Genomic DNA, 18,057 nt, shown 5'->3' with positions numbered 1-18,057 from the left:
CTTAAATTCAACAAAACAACATGGATGATATATACGTATATATGATTCAAATATCTGTTTTGGTTAGCTGATGAGAGAAAGAAGCTATTTTCTTCTGCTGCTGCTTCCTTTCTTCATAGCTGCATTGTATCTCAACAAAGCAGGTAGTCCAAAAAATATCTGTCTCCTGAAACCTGTCTTCCTGGAACATGTAAGCTTGTTCCAGACTTGTCATTGCTTCACGCTGTCATTCACTGGTTGCTCAACCCAACTGTGAATTGAGGAAAAAGAGCTCTTGTGCAATTAGAAGTTAGAAGAGGAGTTTCTCAACAGCACTTGCAGCAACTGCAAGCCCAAAGTTTTCTCCAACTTTTCATTACAGCAGACTCTTACACATTCATCAATAGGTATAAATGAACATTTTAGAGAATAATTTCATGGAGCTTAATAAAAGAGGGAAAGTAACAGAAAAACCTTGGAACCTTGAAACCGAAGATATCACCCTATGAAACTCAAACTCCCACAATTGAGGTAGCATGTTTGCACAGTAAGTCTAAAAATATAATGGGAGATGGACTTGGGGGCTGTTCCTTTAACGGGACTGCAGTCCTTCTGGAGTCCAGAAACATCAGAATCTTCTCTAAGGAGTGAAAAAGGGTCTTCCTCGCATCCCCTCTCCACCTTACTATAGGCTTTTAATAGCCAGCAAAGAAGGATAATTTATTTGTGTTAGTTTAACAGGTTTTATAGTGTAAACATTGCTGATTTGTGGGGAAAGCTATCCATTATTTAATTAAGTGAATAACTTCTCCAGATATAATAACCTGACCAGTTGGGGACAGTATCTCACCCACAAACCCAATCTTTGACAAATCCCAGTTCCATACTTGACTCATACTGGTAAAAATAAGCATTTTCCCTAGATCACAATGTAAGTGTTGCACACTCACCTCACACATTTCTGGCTCTTGCCTACATAGCACCTCTAAATCCTCCAGAGCCTCTGGGTATTGCTGTAAAGCTACATAGGCCTCTGATCGCCACAGCCTTAGCACAGGGTCATGTAGATCTACAGGAAGAAATAGAAAGCACCAGAACCATGGTTCACAAGTCAACAATACATGAAACATCCCAGCCTAGCAATATTATTTGTTTTGACTAGAGTTCCCAGGATTCCCTAGCCAGTGAGACCACTTATGTTCAAACTTTTGCAAAAAGCCAACACTACACACATTAGTGTTAAAGGAGTAGAGCCTCACCACCCCAAGATGCCACTGAACAAAATCAGGATGCCACTCTGAAGAGAAGAGTCACCAGAAGCAGAATTATGTGGTATGATAACCCAGCCAGGTAATTTTAGGAGAGCAGTGGCACTTCAGCCGCCCTGAGTCCCCATGGGGAGATGGTGGCGGGGTATAAATAAAGTTTTTTATTATTATTATTTACCTATGAGTTCAGAAATATTTTGCTGGAGTCCTGTTAGTTAGTCAAAGCTAGAGAAAACCCATTCAATATTTATTTATTGTGTCAGAAGCAAACCGATGGTACAAGTTGTAAGGTATTCAAGAACACAAACAAATGTTTTTAAAAAATGGCATTAGACTAAATGTCCTTTGACCAGTAGCTGGCCACTTGGAGTGCCTCTGGTATTGCTATAAGAAGGTCCTCCATTGTGCATGTGGCAGGGCTCAGACTGTATTGTAGTAGGTGGTCTGTGGTTTATTCTTCCCCACACTCGCATGTTGTGGACTCCATTTTGTAGCCCCATTTCTTAAGGTTGGCTCTGTATCTCATGGTGTCAGAGCACAGTCTGTCCAGCACCTTCAGGGGTTACCCAGTCTTCTGTGTGCCTAGGAAGGAGTCTCTCATCTGGCGTCAGTCACTGATTGAGGTTTAGCCTGCCAATTTTGGACTCTCGCTTGCTGTGGTGTTCCTGCAAGTATCTCTGTAGATCTAAGAAAACTATTTCTTCGTTTAAGGCATTTGCGTGCTGGCTGATATCCAAACAGGTTAAGTCAATGGTAAGTCAATAGGATTTACATTGGTAAATCCAATTGATTCAATTGATCAACTTTAGCAAGGACTACTAACAGAATGCAGGCTGTTATTTTTTAATTTCCTGGTTGGTGGCAAGGGTAGCTAGAGGATGCTTGGAGTTGTAATCCAAATAGAAATTCTCCCAACCTCTGCCTATGAGAAAATAAATATATGACAGAAGCTTTTATTACGACTTATACCAGGCCTGTCCCTGGAACACACTAGGCCCCATCTACACTGAGCATATAATACATTTAGAAGCTAGCATCACACTGAGGCAGCCAGACAAAAAACTCCCACAAAAGTGTATGAAAGAGAGCCCTGACATAAAGATCTGTGGTTTGTGCAATCGCCATCAGGATCTCAAACTGGTTCCAAAACTTATGTAATCATCTGCATAACTAAAACTTTCCTCAATATGTGAATATGAGTCTTGAATTCAGTCCAGAAATTCACTGGATGACCCTGTCACTCTGACCTATCTCACAACAAAGCTGGGAAGACCCGAAAATGCCGAGATGCAATTGTACCACCTTGAGCACATTAAAAGAAATAAATGTAAGTTATAACAGTAGGCCTATGAGCGCAGGGAGACGGGGACCCGCGGCGAGCAGCAGGCGCAGTTCGGTTCCCTCCCTGCAGGTCGGCTGAATGGAAGCCCGCAGCGAGGAACTGCACTTTTATTTTTCAGTGATTGGTTTGGGGGAGGGCACCAAAATTCTGTTCACTTACACTAGAAAATTACCTAGGGCCGGCCCTGAACATAACTGCAATTTAGCTTTCTGCCAATGATGTTTCTTTCCAGTATCCTTTTCCAGGATCTTACTGCACAAGTAGCTGACATGAGCTCAATTAAAAAAAAAAACCCTGAAAATGTCAAAGGAAAGAAGTTAGGTGATAAGACTGTACATGGAACAGCCCTAATTAATTCAAAATGCAAATTAAAGGAATATAGCTAATTCATTTCTGCGATTATTCACATAGTCTCTGTTGTTGGGGTGATGTAATGCACTACCTACATTATTTAAATGTTACCTCCTGCCACTTTTAAATTTGTTTCCAGTTTGTCTGGCTTGTTTTTCATACATTTGTTTTTCATTTGTTTTAAAGTTGTCTCCCCAGGGTTCTCTCTGGAAGGTAGAATATGAATGCATTACATATTTTGCCATTTAAAATACAGCAGCTCTGCCCGTGGTACTTTTCTGATCATTAAGCTTTCAGATAACTCCACAGGAAGGTTAATAATACAATCCTTTGCTGTGTACTCACAAATAAGTTCCCCTGAGTGCAATGGGGCTTACTCACAGGTTAACATTTAGGAGTAGAGCCTACGTGATCGGAAATGGTGTACATGTGGGGATGAAGACAAAATGAAGACTAAGGTATAAACAAGCAAGACTCAGTGGGTTTTACAGAATTTCTATATACACTGGTAACACACTATACATAACCCTTGATTTCTGTAACTATTAAGCGAACCTGAAATTTGATGTTGCAATGTAGAGTCCTTTCTATTCGGTATGGATACCACTTCCCCTTTGATTTTCTTTCTTCTCAACCATTACCCAGCACTCTGTGTTCACTGAGCTTCATGGTTGTTATGTGCTTTCAGGTCCACGCACTTATGGCACCCCTATCACTGGGGTTTGTTGCCAATCCTCACAGGGCTATTCACAGGAAAGAGTGGTTTTTGCATTAGAGCTTTTACTTCTGCAAACCTCATGCTTTCTCTAAGGCATCATCTACACTGACGGTTTGATGCAGTTTCAAACCAGTATTGAAGAAAGTGATTTTCGCTGTGCAGGTGATTACATAGGAAATCCTGGAACCAGTTTGAGACCTGGATGTGATTACACAAACCACAGAGCACTGATGCATCTTAAGGGCTTTCTTTTGCATGCTTTAGTGGGAGTTCATTGTTTGACCACTGAAGTTTGAAGCTATCTAGCTAACTTTGAACTGCATTACATGGTCAGTGTAGGTGGGCTTAAGTATCTGTCATTTCAAATGGAAAAGACTCTATGACAAGCCACTAGCAATGCTTCACCTGTGCATAAAAGATGCTGTTTATGCCAATTAAAGATAATCATTTAGGGAGTTTTCATCCCTATTATGGTTTAAATCTTGATTTGATTATTCAGATCAAGGTTACATTTGTTTCAGACAGATTTGAATCCCATCTGAATTTCTTGGATCCTGAATCCAAATCAAGATTCAGAAATCTCACATTAACCTGTGCTAGAAAAACAGAACAGATATAGTACTTCAGTTTCTGTTGGGAAGGGAGGAGTTACTGTATTTCAATGCATAATAATAATCATCACGTAACAGTTATAGTCCAATTTTTGAGACCCCAGTTTCAGTTTTTCTGTTTTCCTCACATAATAGTTGCACCCTTGATTTACTATACAGAGTTTCCTGAACACTCCTGGATACATAATCAAGTTGTTTTCAACATCGTTTTATTTTTTTAATTACCGTTTTGGAAGAAAAAATTGTGTTTTTTTCTCTCGCATAGTAGTCACACACCTTGTCATTTTAATTATCTGTATTTAATTTATTATGTACAGTAGAGTCTCACTTATCCAACATAAACGGGCCGGCAGAATGTTGGATAAGCGAATATGTTGGAAAATAAGGAGAAATTAAGGAGAAGCCTATTCAACATCAAATTAGATTATGATTTTACAAATTAAGCACCAAAACATCATGTTATACAACAAATTTGACAGAAAAAGTAGTTCAATATGCAGTAATGCTATGTAGGAATTACTGTATTTATGAATTTAGCACCAAAATATCATGATGTATTGAAAACATTGACTACAAAAATGCGTTGGATAATCCAGAATGTTGGATAAGCGAGTGTTGGATAAGTGAGACTCTACTGTATTTATATTTTCACTGTGTATTGTATGGCATCGAATGGCTACTATTTATGTTGTAAGCCGCCCCGAGTCCCCAAGGGGAGATGGGATGGGGTATAAATAAAGTTGACTTGACTTGACTTTTTTATAGTGGGGAGGAGTGTGACTATTATGTGATGAAATGCAGTAGTTTCCACACAGATGCACTATCATAGCTCGCATCCCCTAAGTATTTGTGACATTGTGAAAAATACTTTTGACACTTTTTGTGCTAGAGCCCCTAAGAACATCTCCTAAATTCAAAGTACAGCTGCATTGAAGATTAGAATTAAACAACAGAGTCGATAAGATTAGATAAAGTCTAGTCACCCCTGCACATTCACAGGTGTTGGGGACACAGGACTTCTCTGAAAGTTAAAAACCACAAAGACACTGCTTTTTTTAACTTAGAAGAACACCTCTCTAGAAATTTCTCAGTCTTCCACAGGACTCTATGGTTGATTTCTGCTAGAAAATGACCACTTGAAGACCTGGAGATGCTTATTGAAGTGTTCTCTAGGTCTTCCATCATAACAACAGTATGCTTGACCATAGAGTCACACTAGAGGAGCTAGAGATTCCTAAAGAGAACAATTTTCATAAAATCTGTGAGAAATCGAATCCACAGAAGTCAAAACCACAAATGAGGAGGGAATGTTTAGTCCTGAAGTGAGAACCAATGTGGTGGACACTGTGTGGTTAGACAGGCTAAAAACTGCTGCAACCCTCTAAAGCAGTAGTATCAACTTGTGGTCCTCCAAGTGTTTTCAGCTTCAGCTCCCAGAATTCCTTCCCATTAGACAAGTTGGCTAGGGCTTCTGGGAACTGGAGGGCCAAACACCTCTTCTCTAGAGCTACGAAAAGAACAGAACACTACAGAAAAAGAAGTGACTGCATTCACTTCAGCATCCTTCCCACCCTCTGTGCCATCACTGAAGAGTATCAACAAGATTTTGACCTAGGCTACAAACTAAAGTGAAGACACAGAAAAATTAAAGGTCCCTTCATCCCTATCTCCCTCAATTTCTTCTCAAATTTTCACAGGTAAAGCATTTCCTTTTTTTTTTTTTTGTAGCTATGCTTCCTCTACCATGGAATTCATCCAAATTACTTTGGACTAGACCAATCTGCTCCAGGTCCAAACTATTTGGAACAAGTCCAAATGGATCTGAATTGGACCGATTTTCTCTGGAATTCAGGACTTGTCAGCAGCAGTGTAGGAGCATGAATCACAACTAGCAGCTCACACAATAGTCCTGGTATCCCATTAGGATAAGAGAATATCCAGCTTAAGGAAAAGATCATGATCTACATCATTCAGCACCTTCTTTAGTCAATGCAATTAAACTTTACTTATAATAAAATATTTCCTTTTCCCCCAGACCCTGACCTATGCAACATGGAGTTGTGCAGTTCAGCAGAATCTGACACTGTCTATCAGCTCTGCATACCTTTAGATAGGTCCTGCTGTGTTTTGGGCCAAAAAGACATGGTGGGGGTGATAAAATCATTGATCTATGAGGCATCCCAAGGTTGTAAATGGAGCCCTCCATCTTACCCCATCTTGTAAATCTCCACAATATAAAAGGCACGCAGCTGTATTTGCTGTAGTGATTCACCTATCAGTACTGCAGTGGTGATTCACCTACCAGCACTGCAGAAAAGTGATTACACAACAACAATTTCCATTGCAGAGATGTTGAGAGAATGTGGAACACAGAGGAGCCTGTATTCAGTGTACTAAAGGATACATTCCTCACTGACATAAAACAGCTAGAGACTGAACCCTGTGTCTATCTTTACAGTCAGACACATTCAACTTGTTCCATTAAAAAAAGTTCACTGAAATATTCTTTCATTTAAAATTCCTCACAAATAAACTCTTCGGGGCAAATCATATCATAGGATGATGCAGAAAGTGTAGCTTTGATGGCCATTTGGCTGTCTGTACTTTTAAGAACACCAAGTAACAACTCCCTCACACACTAGTGCACCAACAATGAGGTTCTAATATATATTCTGTTAACTCTTGTCTCTGTCACAGACTTCATATGTAGAAGCAACATACAACAAACTAAGTGATATTCACCACATACATAAGATGGAGGCAAAGTTTGGAAATTCTGGCTTGAAATGAATTGACTTAATTTCTGATCAGAGGTGTTTTTGGATTAGACCTTTTTGCTTCACACTGTCACTCACAGGCTTTCATCAGTCAGTTGTCAGATGTTGTCTTCACCCTACAACATACACATGTTCTTCCAACTTTTTTCTCGTGATGTGCCTTCAAGTCATTTCTGACTTATAGCAAAACCAAGGTGAACTTATCACAAGATTTTCTTGATAAGATTTCTTCAGAGCGGTTTTGTCAATACTGTCATCTGAGGCTGCAAGAGTGACTTGCCAGAGGTCACCTAGTGGGTTTCCATTGCAAAGCAGAAATTCAAACCCTAGTGTCCAGAGTCCTAGTCCAAACTACTACACCACAATGGCTCTTTTTTCTTACCAGAAATAAGAGAGTATGTGTTAAAGAAATTAAGACCGAATAGCTGCGTAATCCCTTTTACTGGTAGCAAGAGGAACCCCTCACCTGGGAGCACCCCAAGCACAGATTGGGTGGTGAAAGGGCATGAGAGTTCAAAGTTCACCATCATGCCTCATTGGGCAACACCTTCTTTAACTAATGCAATTAAGCTTTGCCTAGAATAAAATATTCCCCATACCTCATTGGACTGTAAGTCCAATGTTGGTCAACTAACGACCACCTCAGTCAAAAATAAAAGCAGAGTGAGGAAGGCAGAGTAAGGAACTGTCACTGTGAAAGGTTGCAGTGTGAAGAGGAATGCATTAGATAGATGCAATGAAACTCTTGATCCCACATATGCAAGATATCCCTGTTTGGAAATTGTGCAAGGGGAAAGATCGCTGATTGAAAATGCCTTTGTACTTGCAGCAGCTCTCTTCAGAAAGATGTGTGGAAATGGAAATAATGAGAACAATCCTTATTCTCTTTCCTCCCCCCTCGTCCACTATAGCCCTCCCTCAAGTGTTTGCTAAGCTCATGAAAATTGCTACAGTATGCTCTGACAGAGAGAGACAGGAATGTTACTGAAAAATGTAGAAAATAGATGACAAAGGAGACCATTACAGACTGCATTGTCTTAGTATTACTACTTTGTTCAACTGTGCTGCACTATCTTCAAAGATCAGAAGTCTGTAGTTCCTGAATATTTTAATACAATACAGAGAAGAGATTCCCTGAAATGCAAAGGCAAGAGGTCACTATAACCAGAAAGGTAATCTAATAATATAAACTATAAGACAGTATTTCCTATATATGCTACAGTCATAGAACATTCAATTTACAGACAAGGATTATAAAAATTTAAAATATACTAAATGCTTCAAAATACATGTCTCTAAACCAAATTATAATCAATGTGTTACAAACACACATAGGTAAGGTAAAGGTTTTTCCCTGACGTTAAGTCCAGTCATGTCTGACTCTGGGGGTTGGTGCTCATCTCCATTTCTAAGCCGAAGAGCCGGCGTTGTCCGTAGACACCTCCAAGGTCATGTGTTGGGTTATCTAAGCAATCATGCATGCATTTTCAATGTGGGATGGTTTATGTAGTTAGTTATGTCTGTTGCTTAGTAACATGAGCCAAGATGCATTCCAGAGTTGAAGCCACCATTTAAGGGTTTTGCATATGAAATGGGAAATGGGTGTATCCTTTCTGGGGACACACAGGAAGTGATGTACAGATGCCTCTTCCTGTCTCTTCCTCTTCGCTCCTGACCATGCCATGCTGATGTTCCTGTCTGTTAAGAGATATGTAGTTTCCTGAACTGTTTTTCTTTGGAACTAAGATGTTTTTGCCTGTATGACCATCATCATACAAGATTGTGAGTAAACATATTTTTGCTATTTTATTTGATGTCTCTGGTGCTTATTTTATGCGCATGACTTTTTAAAGGGAAAGGGAGGCTGGATATTTTGTCTTACTGTTTAATTTCTTTTTACCTCTGCTCACATAAACCCCTAGTCTTCTGCGTTTTTACTGCTCTGCATGAATGTTTAACCATATTGGAATCATAATCTTAACAGGTTATGAAAATATATTCCTATTAGGTTATGGGCTCAGACACAAAAAGGGGATATATTTTTAAAAGAGCAATTTTAAGAGGTAATATTTTGTTTTGACTCTTTGTTTGGAGAGAAGTTTCTGAGTTCTACAGTAAAGAGAGCTCACACATTGAGAAGGCATTTCCTGCTTCTTTTGTTCTGGCTGAGGCTTGAAGATTGCCTAAAGACAAATCCTTTTGTGTTGTAAATAGCCTGGCTGCATGGTCGCCATTTGAATGTTTGCAGGCCTTGCCAGCCAGAGGCTTGACTTTTTAAAGGACACTTTTTTTTCCTCCTCCTTTCTCCTGTGCATGTGCTTATCAGAGAACCATTTTGATTTTTCTTTTTGGCAAATTTTTCATTTTAAGCCAATATTTTGAGATTTTGATTTTGATCTTTCATTCTTTTTGGAATTCCTATATTTTTGATTGAAGAATTTTGATTTTTGGAATTTTGTTTGAAAGATGGATGATAGAGAGAGAATGTATTTGTTGAGAGACGATTTGAACAGCCATAATTTTCATTATTGGCATGATAAAGTGTTGATACTCCTTGAGTATGAGAGAGTGTTGGATTGTATTGAGAGAACATGTCCAGAGTCTAATGAGGATGCTATTTCAGATTGGAAAGTGAAGGATGCAAAAGCCAGATATTTGATCACTTCTTCTCTGAAAACTAAGCAAATGATGTATGTAAGAGATTGTGTAACAGCCAAGGATATGCTGGATGCACTAAAACGCACATTTGGCCATATTTCAAAGCTGGCTGCTATTGGATTGTTGAAGAGACTTATGAAAACAGAGCTTAATGATAAGAAAGAGTGTGATAAACATTTAGAAAATTTTACAGAAATGCTTGATAAGTTAAAGATGTCTGGTTTTAACATTGAAGATTTTCATAAGGTTGGATTATTAATAGGCTCTTTGGGCAATATTTTTGACCCATTTTTGTCTTCAATTGAGTCCAATCCAGATATAACTTTTAATTTAACCGTTGCAAGGTTCAGAGACTTCTGCAATGATCAGCATAGAAGTTCACATGTGGATAGCCCCAAAGCAAATGAATCAAGTTACATGGCGTCAAGTCGCCACCTTCATAGGGGAGGAGCTTCAAGGGACAGCCCAAAGGGGAGTACATGTTTTAATTGTGGAAAATTTGGTCACATTGCTAGATTTTGTCGCCTACCAAAGAAAGATGGTACGCCATCTGGTGGCAATAAGCAAGTAAGGCAAGAAAAGAAAGTTTTTACAAACAAGCCTGCTGGAAACAGACAATCACAAAGAGGCTTGATGGCTGCTCATTCTATTTTAACAATTAATGAGAACAAAGACAAAGAAGATGTTTGGATTGTTGATTCAGGTTGTACACAGCATAGCTCAAATAACTCTTGAGAATTTTGTTGAACTGAATCAGGGAGTTAAAGGTGATTTGAGAATAGCTAATGGAGATTTATTGAAAATAAAAGGATCTGGAAAGTGTATTGTGAAATGTAGTTTGCCTGATGAGGTTGCTGTAACTGAGATTTCAGATGTTCTTTACATTGATTCACTTCAATGCAATATGCTAAGTGTTAGTTCCATGGACAAGAAGGGATGTGCAATTCATTTTGAGAATGGTCAATGTGATATTACAAAAGAAGGTGTTTTATATGCCAAAGCTTTTGAAAAGAATGGAATGTATGAATTGTGTGTTTCATCTGAGCAAGCCAACATGGTTAAGACACATGTTGATGGAAAGAATCTTGAAATTTGGCATAGACGTTTTGGTCATAGAGATGCAAATGCAATTCTGCAGTTGCAGAAGGACAATTTGGCTACAAACCTTGAAATAAGCAATACAGCTTTTGATAAATGTGTAGTCTGTGTTCAACAGAAAGCAGTGAGTCCCTCTTTTCCAGTCAACACAGAAAAGAGATCTACTAAGATTCTAGATTTAATTCACAGTGATATTTGTGGTCCCTTTAAGACTTCATTTGGAGGAAATAATTATGCAGTTATTTTTTTAGATGATTTTTCAAAGTTTTGTGTTTCTTATATTTTGAAAGACAAATCTGAAGCTCAAGACATGTTGCAGAGATATGTTGCTATGGTGAAGACTAAGTTTGGATGCACACCAAAAGCTATTCAAACTGACTGTGGTAGTGAGTACACTTCACATCGCACACAAAGGTTCCTGGGAGAGAATGGAATTCAGCATATTAAGAGTGTTCCTTATACTCCTCAGCAAAATGGAGTGGCTGAAAGGAAGCTTAGGTCTCTAGTTGAGATGACAAGGTGTATGTTAAAAGATGTAAATCTTCCAGATTGCCTCTGGGGCGAAGCTTTTGCCACTGCTACTTTTCTTCAGAATCGTCTACCAACGAAAGGTGCTACTAAAACTCCTTTTGAGTTGTGGACTGGTAATGTGCCAAGTATGAAACGCATCAAAAAGTTTGGAAGTATAGCTTATGCTTACATTCCCAAGCAGAAAAGGCACAAGTTGGACTGTAGATCTGAACAAACTATTTTAGTTGGTTATGCACCTGCAAATAAAGGCTATAGAGTCATGAACTTAATGACTGGTGAAGTATCTACATGACATGTAGTGCATTTTGATGAACAGAGCAAAGTCAATCTAAAAGGGACTGTGCTAGATTTTTCAGATGAAGAAGAGAATACTACTTTACAGCTTACAGAGTCCATTGATGATGTACCAACAATTTCTTCAATTGACACACTGGAAATGTCACCGGAGTTCATCCAGAGAGGCAAGGAACACACCACAGACGCTAGAGGCAGTACGCAAACAGGAGGGCCAGAAGATGATACTGGTGAGTTGTGTCCTGGAGTAGATGGATCTGCGGAGGTAGGTTGTCTTCCAGAACAAACTCACAGGTATTCATTGAGGTGTATTCACAGGTATTCAACAGAGGTGTACCACCCTCGAGATTGTCTTCCCTTGCAGAGTCAAAATTATCCAGTGAACCGTCTACTATAGAAGAAATTGAGATGCTACCTGCCACAGAAGCTGAACAGTGGAGGAAAGCAGCACAAGAAGAGATTGATGCTCTACACAAGAATGGAACTTGGACATTAACTGAACTTCCACCTGGTAAGAAGCCAATTGGATGCAGATGGGTATTCACATTAAAGAGAGATGCAGAAGGAAGAATTGAGCCCTACAAAGCGAGACTTGTTGCTCAAGGATTTTCTCAGAAGTATGGAGTGGATTATGATGAAACTTTTGCACCTGTTGTGAAACACAGCACCATAAGACTACTTCTAAGCATTGCAGCTTCAAAGAAGATGACTGTACGACATCTAGATGTTAAGACTGCATTCCTGCATGGAAAGATTACGGAAAGTCTATTTATGAGACAACCACCTGGTTTTGAGGACAAGAGAAGACCTCACCTTGTTTGTAAACTTCACAAGGGTTTATATGGACTTCGTCAATCAGCAAAAGCCTGGAATGACAAATTAGATGAAATGCTGAAGCAATTGGGATTCAAGCAAGGAGAAGCAGATCAGTGTTTGTACACTAGAACCAAGAATGGACATTGTACTTTTATTCTGACCTATGTAGATGATCTTATTGTATCAACTGAATCAGATGGTGATTACACCGAGGTTGTACAACATTTAAGCAAACAAGTTGAATTGAAAGAACTTGGAGATGCTACGTACTATCTTGGAATACAAATCAAGAGAGAGGAAGATGGATCTTTTCTCTTGAGTCAGAAGCAAAAGATTATAGATTTGCTGGAAGTTACTGGACTTCAAGATGCAAAAACAGTAGCTACACCAATGACTACAGATTTCTTGAGAAACAATGAAGAAAGTGAACTTTTGCCAAACAACAACCAGTATAGAACTGCTATAGGAAAGCTCCTATATTTAGCTACCAGTACCAGACCGGATATATCGTCTGCTGTTGGAATTCTAAGCAGAAAGGTCAGTGCACCTACTCAGAGAGATTGGATAGCTGTCAAGAGAGTTGTAAGATACCTGAAAGGAACAAAGGACTTACAATTGAAGTTACCAGCAAGTGACAAACCAAGATTGATTTGTTACTCAGATGCTGACTGGGCTAGTGATTCTTCAGATTGTCAATCAACTAGCGGATATCTGTTTATGTACGGAAATGGCCTTATTGCTTGGGCCAGCCAGAAGCAAGAATTAGTGGCTAAATCCACTACTGAAGCAGAATACATAGCCGTTTCCCTAGCATCAGATGAACTTTTGTGGCTTCATCAACTTCTGACTGACTTTGGAATTGATGAGCAGAAGCCTATTCAAGTGTTTGAGGACAACCAAAGTTGTATCAAGTTTGCCAATTCTGAGAAGATGATGATGCGTACAAAGCATATTGGGATAAGGTACCATACTGTACGCAAACTTTCTCAAGATGGAATGACTGAACTGACATACTGTCCAACAAAGGAGATGGTGGCGGACATTTTGACTAAACCGTTACCTAGAGATGGTTTCCAAGACCTCCGTGTCAAGATGGGACTAATTGTTTAAAATGCATGACAGATTGAGGAGGGCTGTTGGGTTATCTAAGCAATCATGCATGCATTTTCAATGTGGGATGGTTTATGTAGTTAGTTATGTCTGTTGCTTAGTAACATGAGCCAAGATGCATTCCAGAGTTGAGGCCACCATTTAAGGGTTTTGCATATGAAATGGGAAATGGGTGTATCCTTTCTGGGGACACACAGGAAGTGATGTACAGATGCCTCTTCCTGTCTCTTCCTCTTCGCTCCTGACCATGCTATGCTGATGTTCCTGTCTGTTAAGAGATATGTAGTTTCCTGAACTGTTTTTCTTTGGAACTAAGATGTTTTTGCCTGTATGACCATCATCATACAAGATTGTGAGTAAACATATTTTTGCTATTTTATTTGATGTCTCTGATGCTTATTTTATGCGCATGACTTTTTAAAGGGAAAGGGAGGCTGGATATTTTATCTTACTGTTTAATTTCTTTTTACCTCTGCTCACATAAACCCCTAGTCTTCTGCGTTTTTACTGCTCTGCATGAATGTTTAACCATATTGGAATCATAATCTTAACAGGTTATGAAAATATATTCCTATTATCATGTGGCCAGCATGACTGCATGGAGCGCCGTTACCTTCCCGCTGGAGCAGTACCTATTGATCTACTCACATTGGCATGTTTTCGAACTGCTAGGTTGGCAGGAGCTGGAGCTAACAGCGGCCGCTCACGCCGCTCCTGGGGTTTGAACCTGGGACCTTTCAGTCTCCAGCTCAGTGATTTAACGCACTTTGCCACCGGGGCTCCTCTACAAACACACATACATTCATAGAAAGCAGAACTCTTATATTTACACAGTCCTCTATGTGGAACATGAACTCTGGTTGTTATTGAACTCACAAACCCTTAATATAAAAGTTCTGCTTTCTATGAATGTATGTGTGTTTGTAACACATTGATTATATTTTGGTTTAGAGACATGTATTTTGAAGCATTTAGTATATTTTGAATCTCTATAATCCTTGTCTGTATATTGAATGTTCTATGACTATGGCATATATAGGAAATATTGTCTTATAGTTTTTCCTGAATATTTTAACCATCTATGGCTTCTGGTCATGCAAAATTTCTTCTAATTTAATATGCTGTAGATCTTTAGCACAATTCATTTTTACTATTTATTCAGCCTTATAAAGAATTCATAAAATGAAACCCAAACAAACCAAACTCATGGTATTTCCACATCTTCTGTTTTCCACTTCAGATATGGAATTAAAGCTCCCTGGGAACATGTCTCCATAAGAAAATGGTTCAATATGACCAGGTTTATCTCCAGAGCAGTGTTTCTCAACCTGTGGGTCCCCAGATGTCTTGGCTTTCAACTTCCAGAAATCCTAACAGCTGGTAAACTGGCTGAGATTTCTGGGAGTTGTAGGTTGAGAACCACTGCTCCAGAGGTTCATCTATGCAGCAAGTGTCATCCTTGCCTTCTAGACATCTTAGATGACAAAAAAGAGACACCAGCTGAAGGAAGGGAACAATGCATCCCACATCTTTAAGCACAAGCCATTATGAAGCCTCTTTAGGCTCTTTTGCCATTCTTAGTCAAAGTAACATTGTAATGGGTTTCATGGAATGTATGAAATGGAGAATTCTAGTATGCATTGTAACCACTGAATCACACTTCCTCTTGCTCCTCAGAAGCCAACTCTCTTACATGAACACACAGAGTTTTACCATGTCAGTGAGGTAATTGTTCTATTCCAGGTTTTACTCTAAACTTTAAATTACCTCTCTAAGTTGCTCAGCCCGTTGGTGGGTAAAGGTTCAGAACCTTGAATAAGCAACTTTAATGCTTAGAGTGAAACTCAAAAGCGGATTCAGTGCCTCACTTTGAATCAAAGACATCAACCTCTACTGTCCTAGGCAATCCTACAGAAAACTGTAGGTTATATCTGCAACATGCAGTGGAATGCTCTGCCCTGAATTTGCTAGCTGGGAGCTGTTTATGTATCCCCATCTCAAAAATAGGAGTTTTCCAGAATGTGTTTAAGATTTTTTTAAAAAAATGCGGAGTACATGTTATGTAATCTGCTGCTCACATTTAAACTCACTTGCCTGAATTGTCAGTGTTGGATATACAATATGACCCCCCCCCCCCCCCATATCCACAGAACTTGTACCCACAGTTTCATTCATCCATGTTTAACAAATAGGTCCTCTATGCATTTTCTAGGTCCTCAAGCACAACTATGTGTTCTTGGGCTATTCCTGATTGCATATTCAGCACAGATATGGTGGGGGGGATCATACTGTATTCAACTGAAGTTCTAACTGTGTTCTCTTATTGGCAATATCTTGACAAAGACTGCATTGTACACAGTATTTTGGAATCTCATAAGTATACACAGCCTTAGATGAAAAGACTGCAAAGCCCTTTACTACTGACCTCCCCCAAGGTCAGTTTTTAACAGTATGCTGCCCAAAATATCCTTTACCTGCAATTCCAAAGAGATGCTGTCAACAATTATAAATATTACCAGAAATGATGGATGACAGTTACATCGCTTTTGGATGAAACATGTGCAACTCCACATGTTGTTGAAATACAACTCTTAGTATTCTTCACCACCGGTAAAACTGCCTAGACCTGTTGGATACTGTTGTCCAAGAATCTCTGGAGAGCTACCTGTTCCTCCTGAAATAAAAAAGTTCTAGGTTTGTTTAAGAAGTCCCAATCAAATAAGGTTCCTTTCAAACAAGTGCTTGGTAAGAATGCAGATGAGGTCTCAGTAAGACCTTGAACATAAAAATCATAATTTAAGCAAGTAATCAGACCAGGAGAAACATTCTAGCCTGGACCATTGTAGCAGATGTAAATGCTCATGTGGACTTTGGTGTCCAAAAAATAGAAGCGGTTCACATCTTTTAAAAAACAGAAGATTGGAAAAGTTACAATTTTGGATCACACAATCTGCTAGTCAGTACATCCAGTGACCATGTTAATGGGAGGAATTCTGAAGTTCTAGTCTAAAAATATCATCTTTCCAAGTTCTGAAAATAACCTATGTTCATATAATTATAGCAGAAACCTTCAGTTACCAGACAAAATGGCATTTCCGTGACTACTATAACATGAGAAATGTTAGGCCCTTTAAAAGTGTGGAAACACTCAAGGTGTTGCTTAAGACTGTATCTGAATATGCCATGTTGGCAAGCATTTTAAAAGAACCTCTCTTAGATGTAAGGTAAACAATATCACAAAAATGGTTTACATGCCTTTGAATTATTTGAAGGCAAGAAGAGGCAACATTAGCAGAGCAGCTGCCTCACACCTAGTTTTGAAAATGCTTTCTGCACATATTTTGCTGGCATTCAAAGATCTAAATACTTGAAAGAGTGCCCCTTCCTATATATGACAGCCCATAAATTGCAGGCCAGTATTCTACATCAGCTTCTTAGGTAAGTATTCTTAAGTAAGCAGACTCTCCAGGCCTTATCCTCTCCCTCAAATCTGATAGAAACACTAGTTGCCCATGTTTCAATTGCTGGCAGAAAATATTTCCCTCTTCTCATGCAAATTATGCCCAGTGAATTAGGTTGAGCAGTCATAATACCGCAATCATGACTCAGTAGCAATACATAACAGTTACAAATGAATACATCTAAGTAAATAGACCAAGTAACTGATACTGGCTGAGGTCTGCATGAGGAGTCCTCTTTTGTGCCCTACCAGGGGAAGCAACACAATGTGAGAGAACTTGGAGTTGTCTTGTCTTCTTTGTGGTGGCATTTCAATTATGGATCGCCATCCTCTTAGATATCTAATTATTACTAATGGTGATTTCTTTCTAATGCATAGCCAAAACATGACTTTTGGCCCTAAAATAAATGTGTATGTATACATGCTGTATCTCTTTAAACCCCAGGTTGAGAACCACTGCTTTAAACCATTTCTGACTTATGTTGATCCTAAGATGAAACCTATCACAGGGCTTTCTTGCAACAGTTTGTTCAGATGAATGTGTGTGACTTTTCCAAAGAAATCAAATGGCTTTCCATGGCCAAGTGGGGATTTGAACCAAGATCTCTTAATGACCTAGTCCAATAGTCAAACCACTACACCACAATGGCTCTCTCTCTCTCTATGTGTGCGTGCGTGTGTGTACACACGAGTATATGTGTTTATATCACACATATGACTTTAAACTGTTGTTGCCTTTTATGTTGTTTTAATTGCACCCTGCTCAAAGTTGCTTTAACCTCATTTCCCTGTTTTAATCTCCACACATTTTAAATTGTTTCTATTGTCTTATTTATAACTAGCTTGGGAACCTGGTGATGCCCGGGTTATTAGGAAAAGGCATTATTTTGGGTCTGTGTACCAAGTGTGGTCCAAATCTGTCGTTGGCTGGTCATCGCCTGGCTGCAGTGCTCTCTGGATGGGGGTGAACTGCTACAACTCCCAGATTCCAGGGGCAATAGTCCCAAAACATCTGTCAGTATCCACAGCAAGCTATGTTGAGTC

The 18,057-nt window shown here is 39.2% G+C and overlaps 1 protein-coding gene across 1 annotated transcript in view; it reads right to left on the bottom strand.

Annotated features, from left to right (window-relative positions):
• The window catches only part of LOC100561187 (LON peptidase N-terminal domain and RING finger protein 1), a 59,724-nt gene that overhangs the window by 30,250 nt on the left and 11,417 nt on the right, over positions 1 to 18,057 (bottom strand). Inside the window, exon 2 of the mRNA XM_008116341.3 lies at positions 930 to 1,048. Within this exon, the coding sequence (XP_008114548.1) occupies positions 930 to 1,048 (119 nt within the window). The remainder of the gene's footprint in view (positions 1 to 929; positions 1,049 to 18,057) is intronic.

This window comes from Anolis carolinensis, chromosome 2, assembly GCF_035594765.1.
Source record: "Anolis carolinensis isolate JA03-04 chromosome 2, rAnoCar3.1.pri, whole genome shotgun sequence".
NCBI lineage: Eukaryota > Metazoa > Chordata > Lepidosauria > Squamata > Dactyloidae > Anolis > Anolis carolinensis.
Note: the sequence above shows the minus strand (reverse complement) of the source record. Positions and strands in the feature narration are given on the sequence as shown.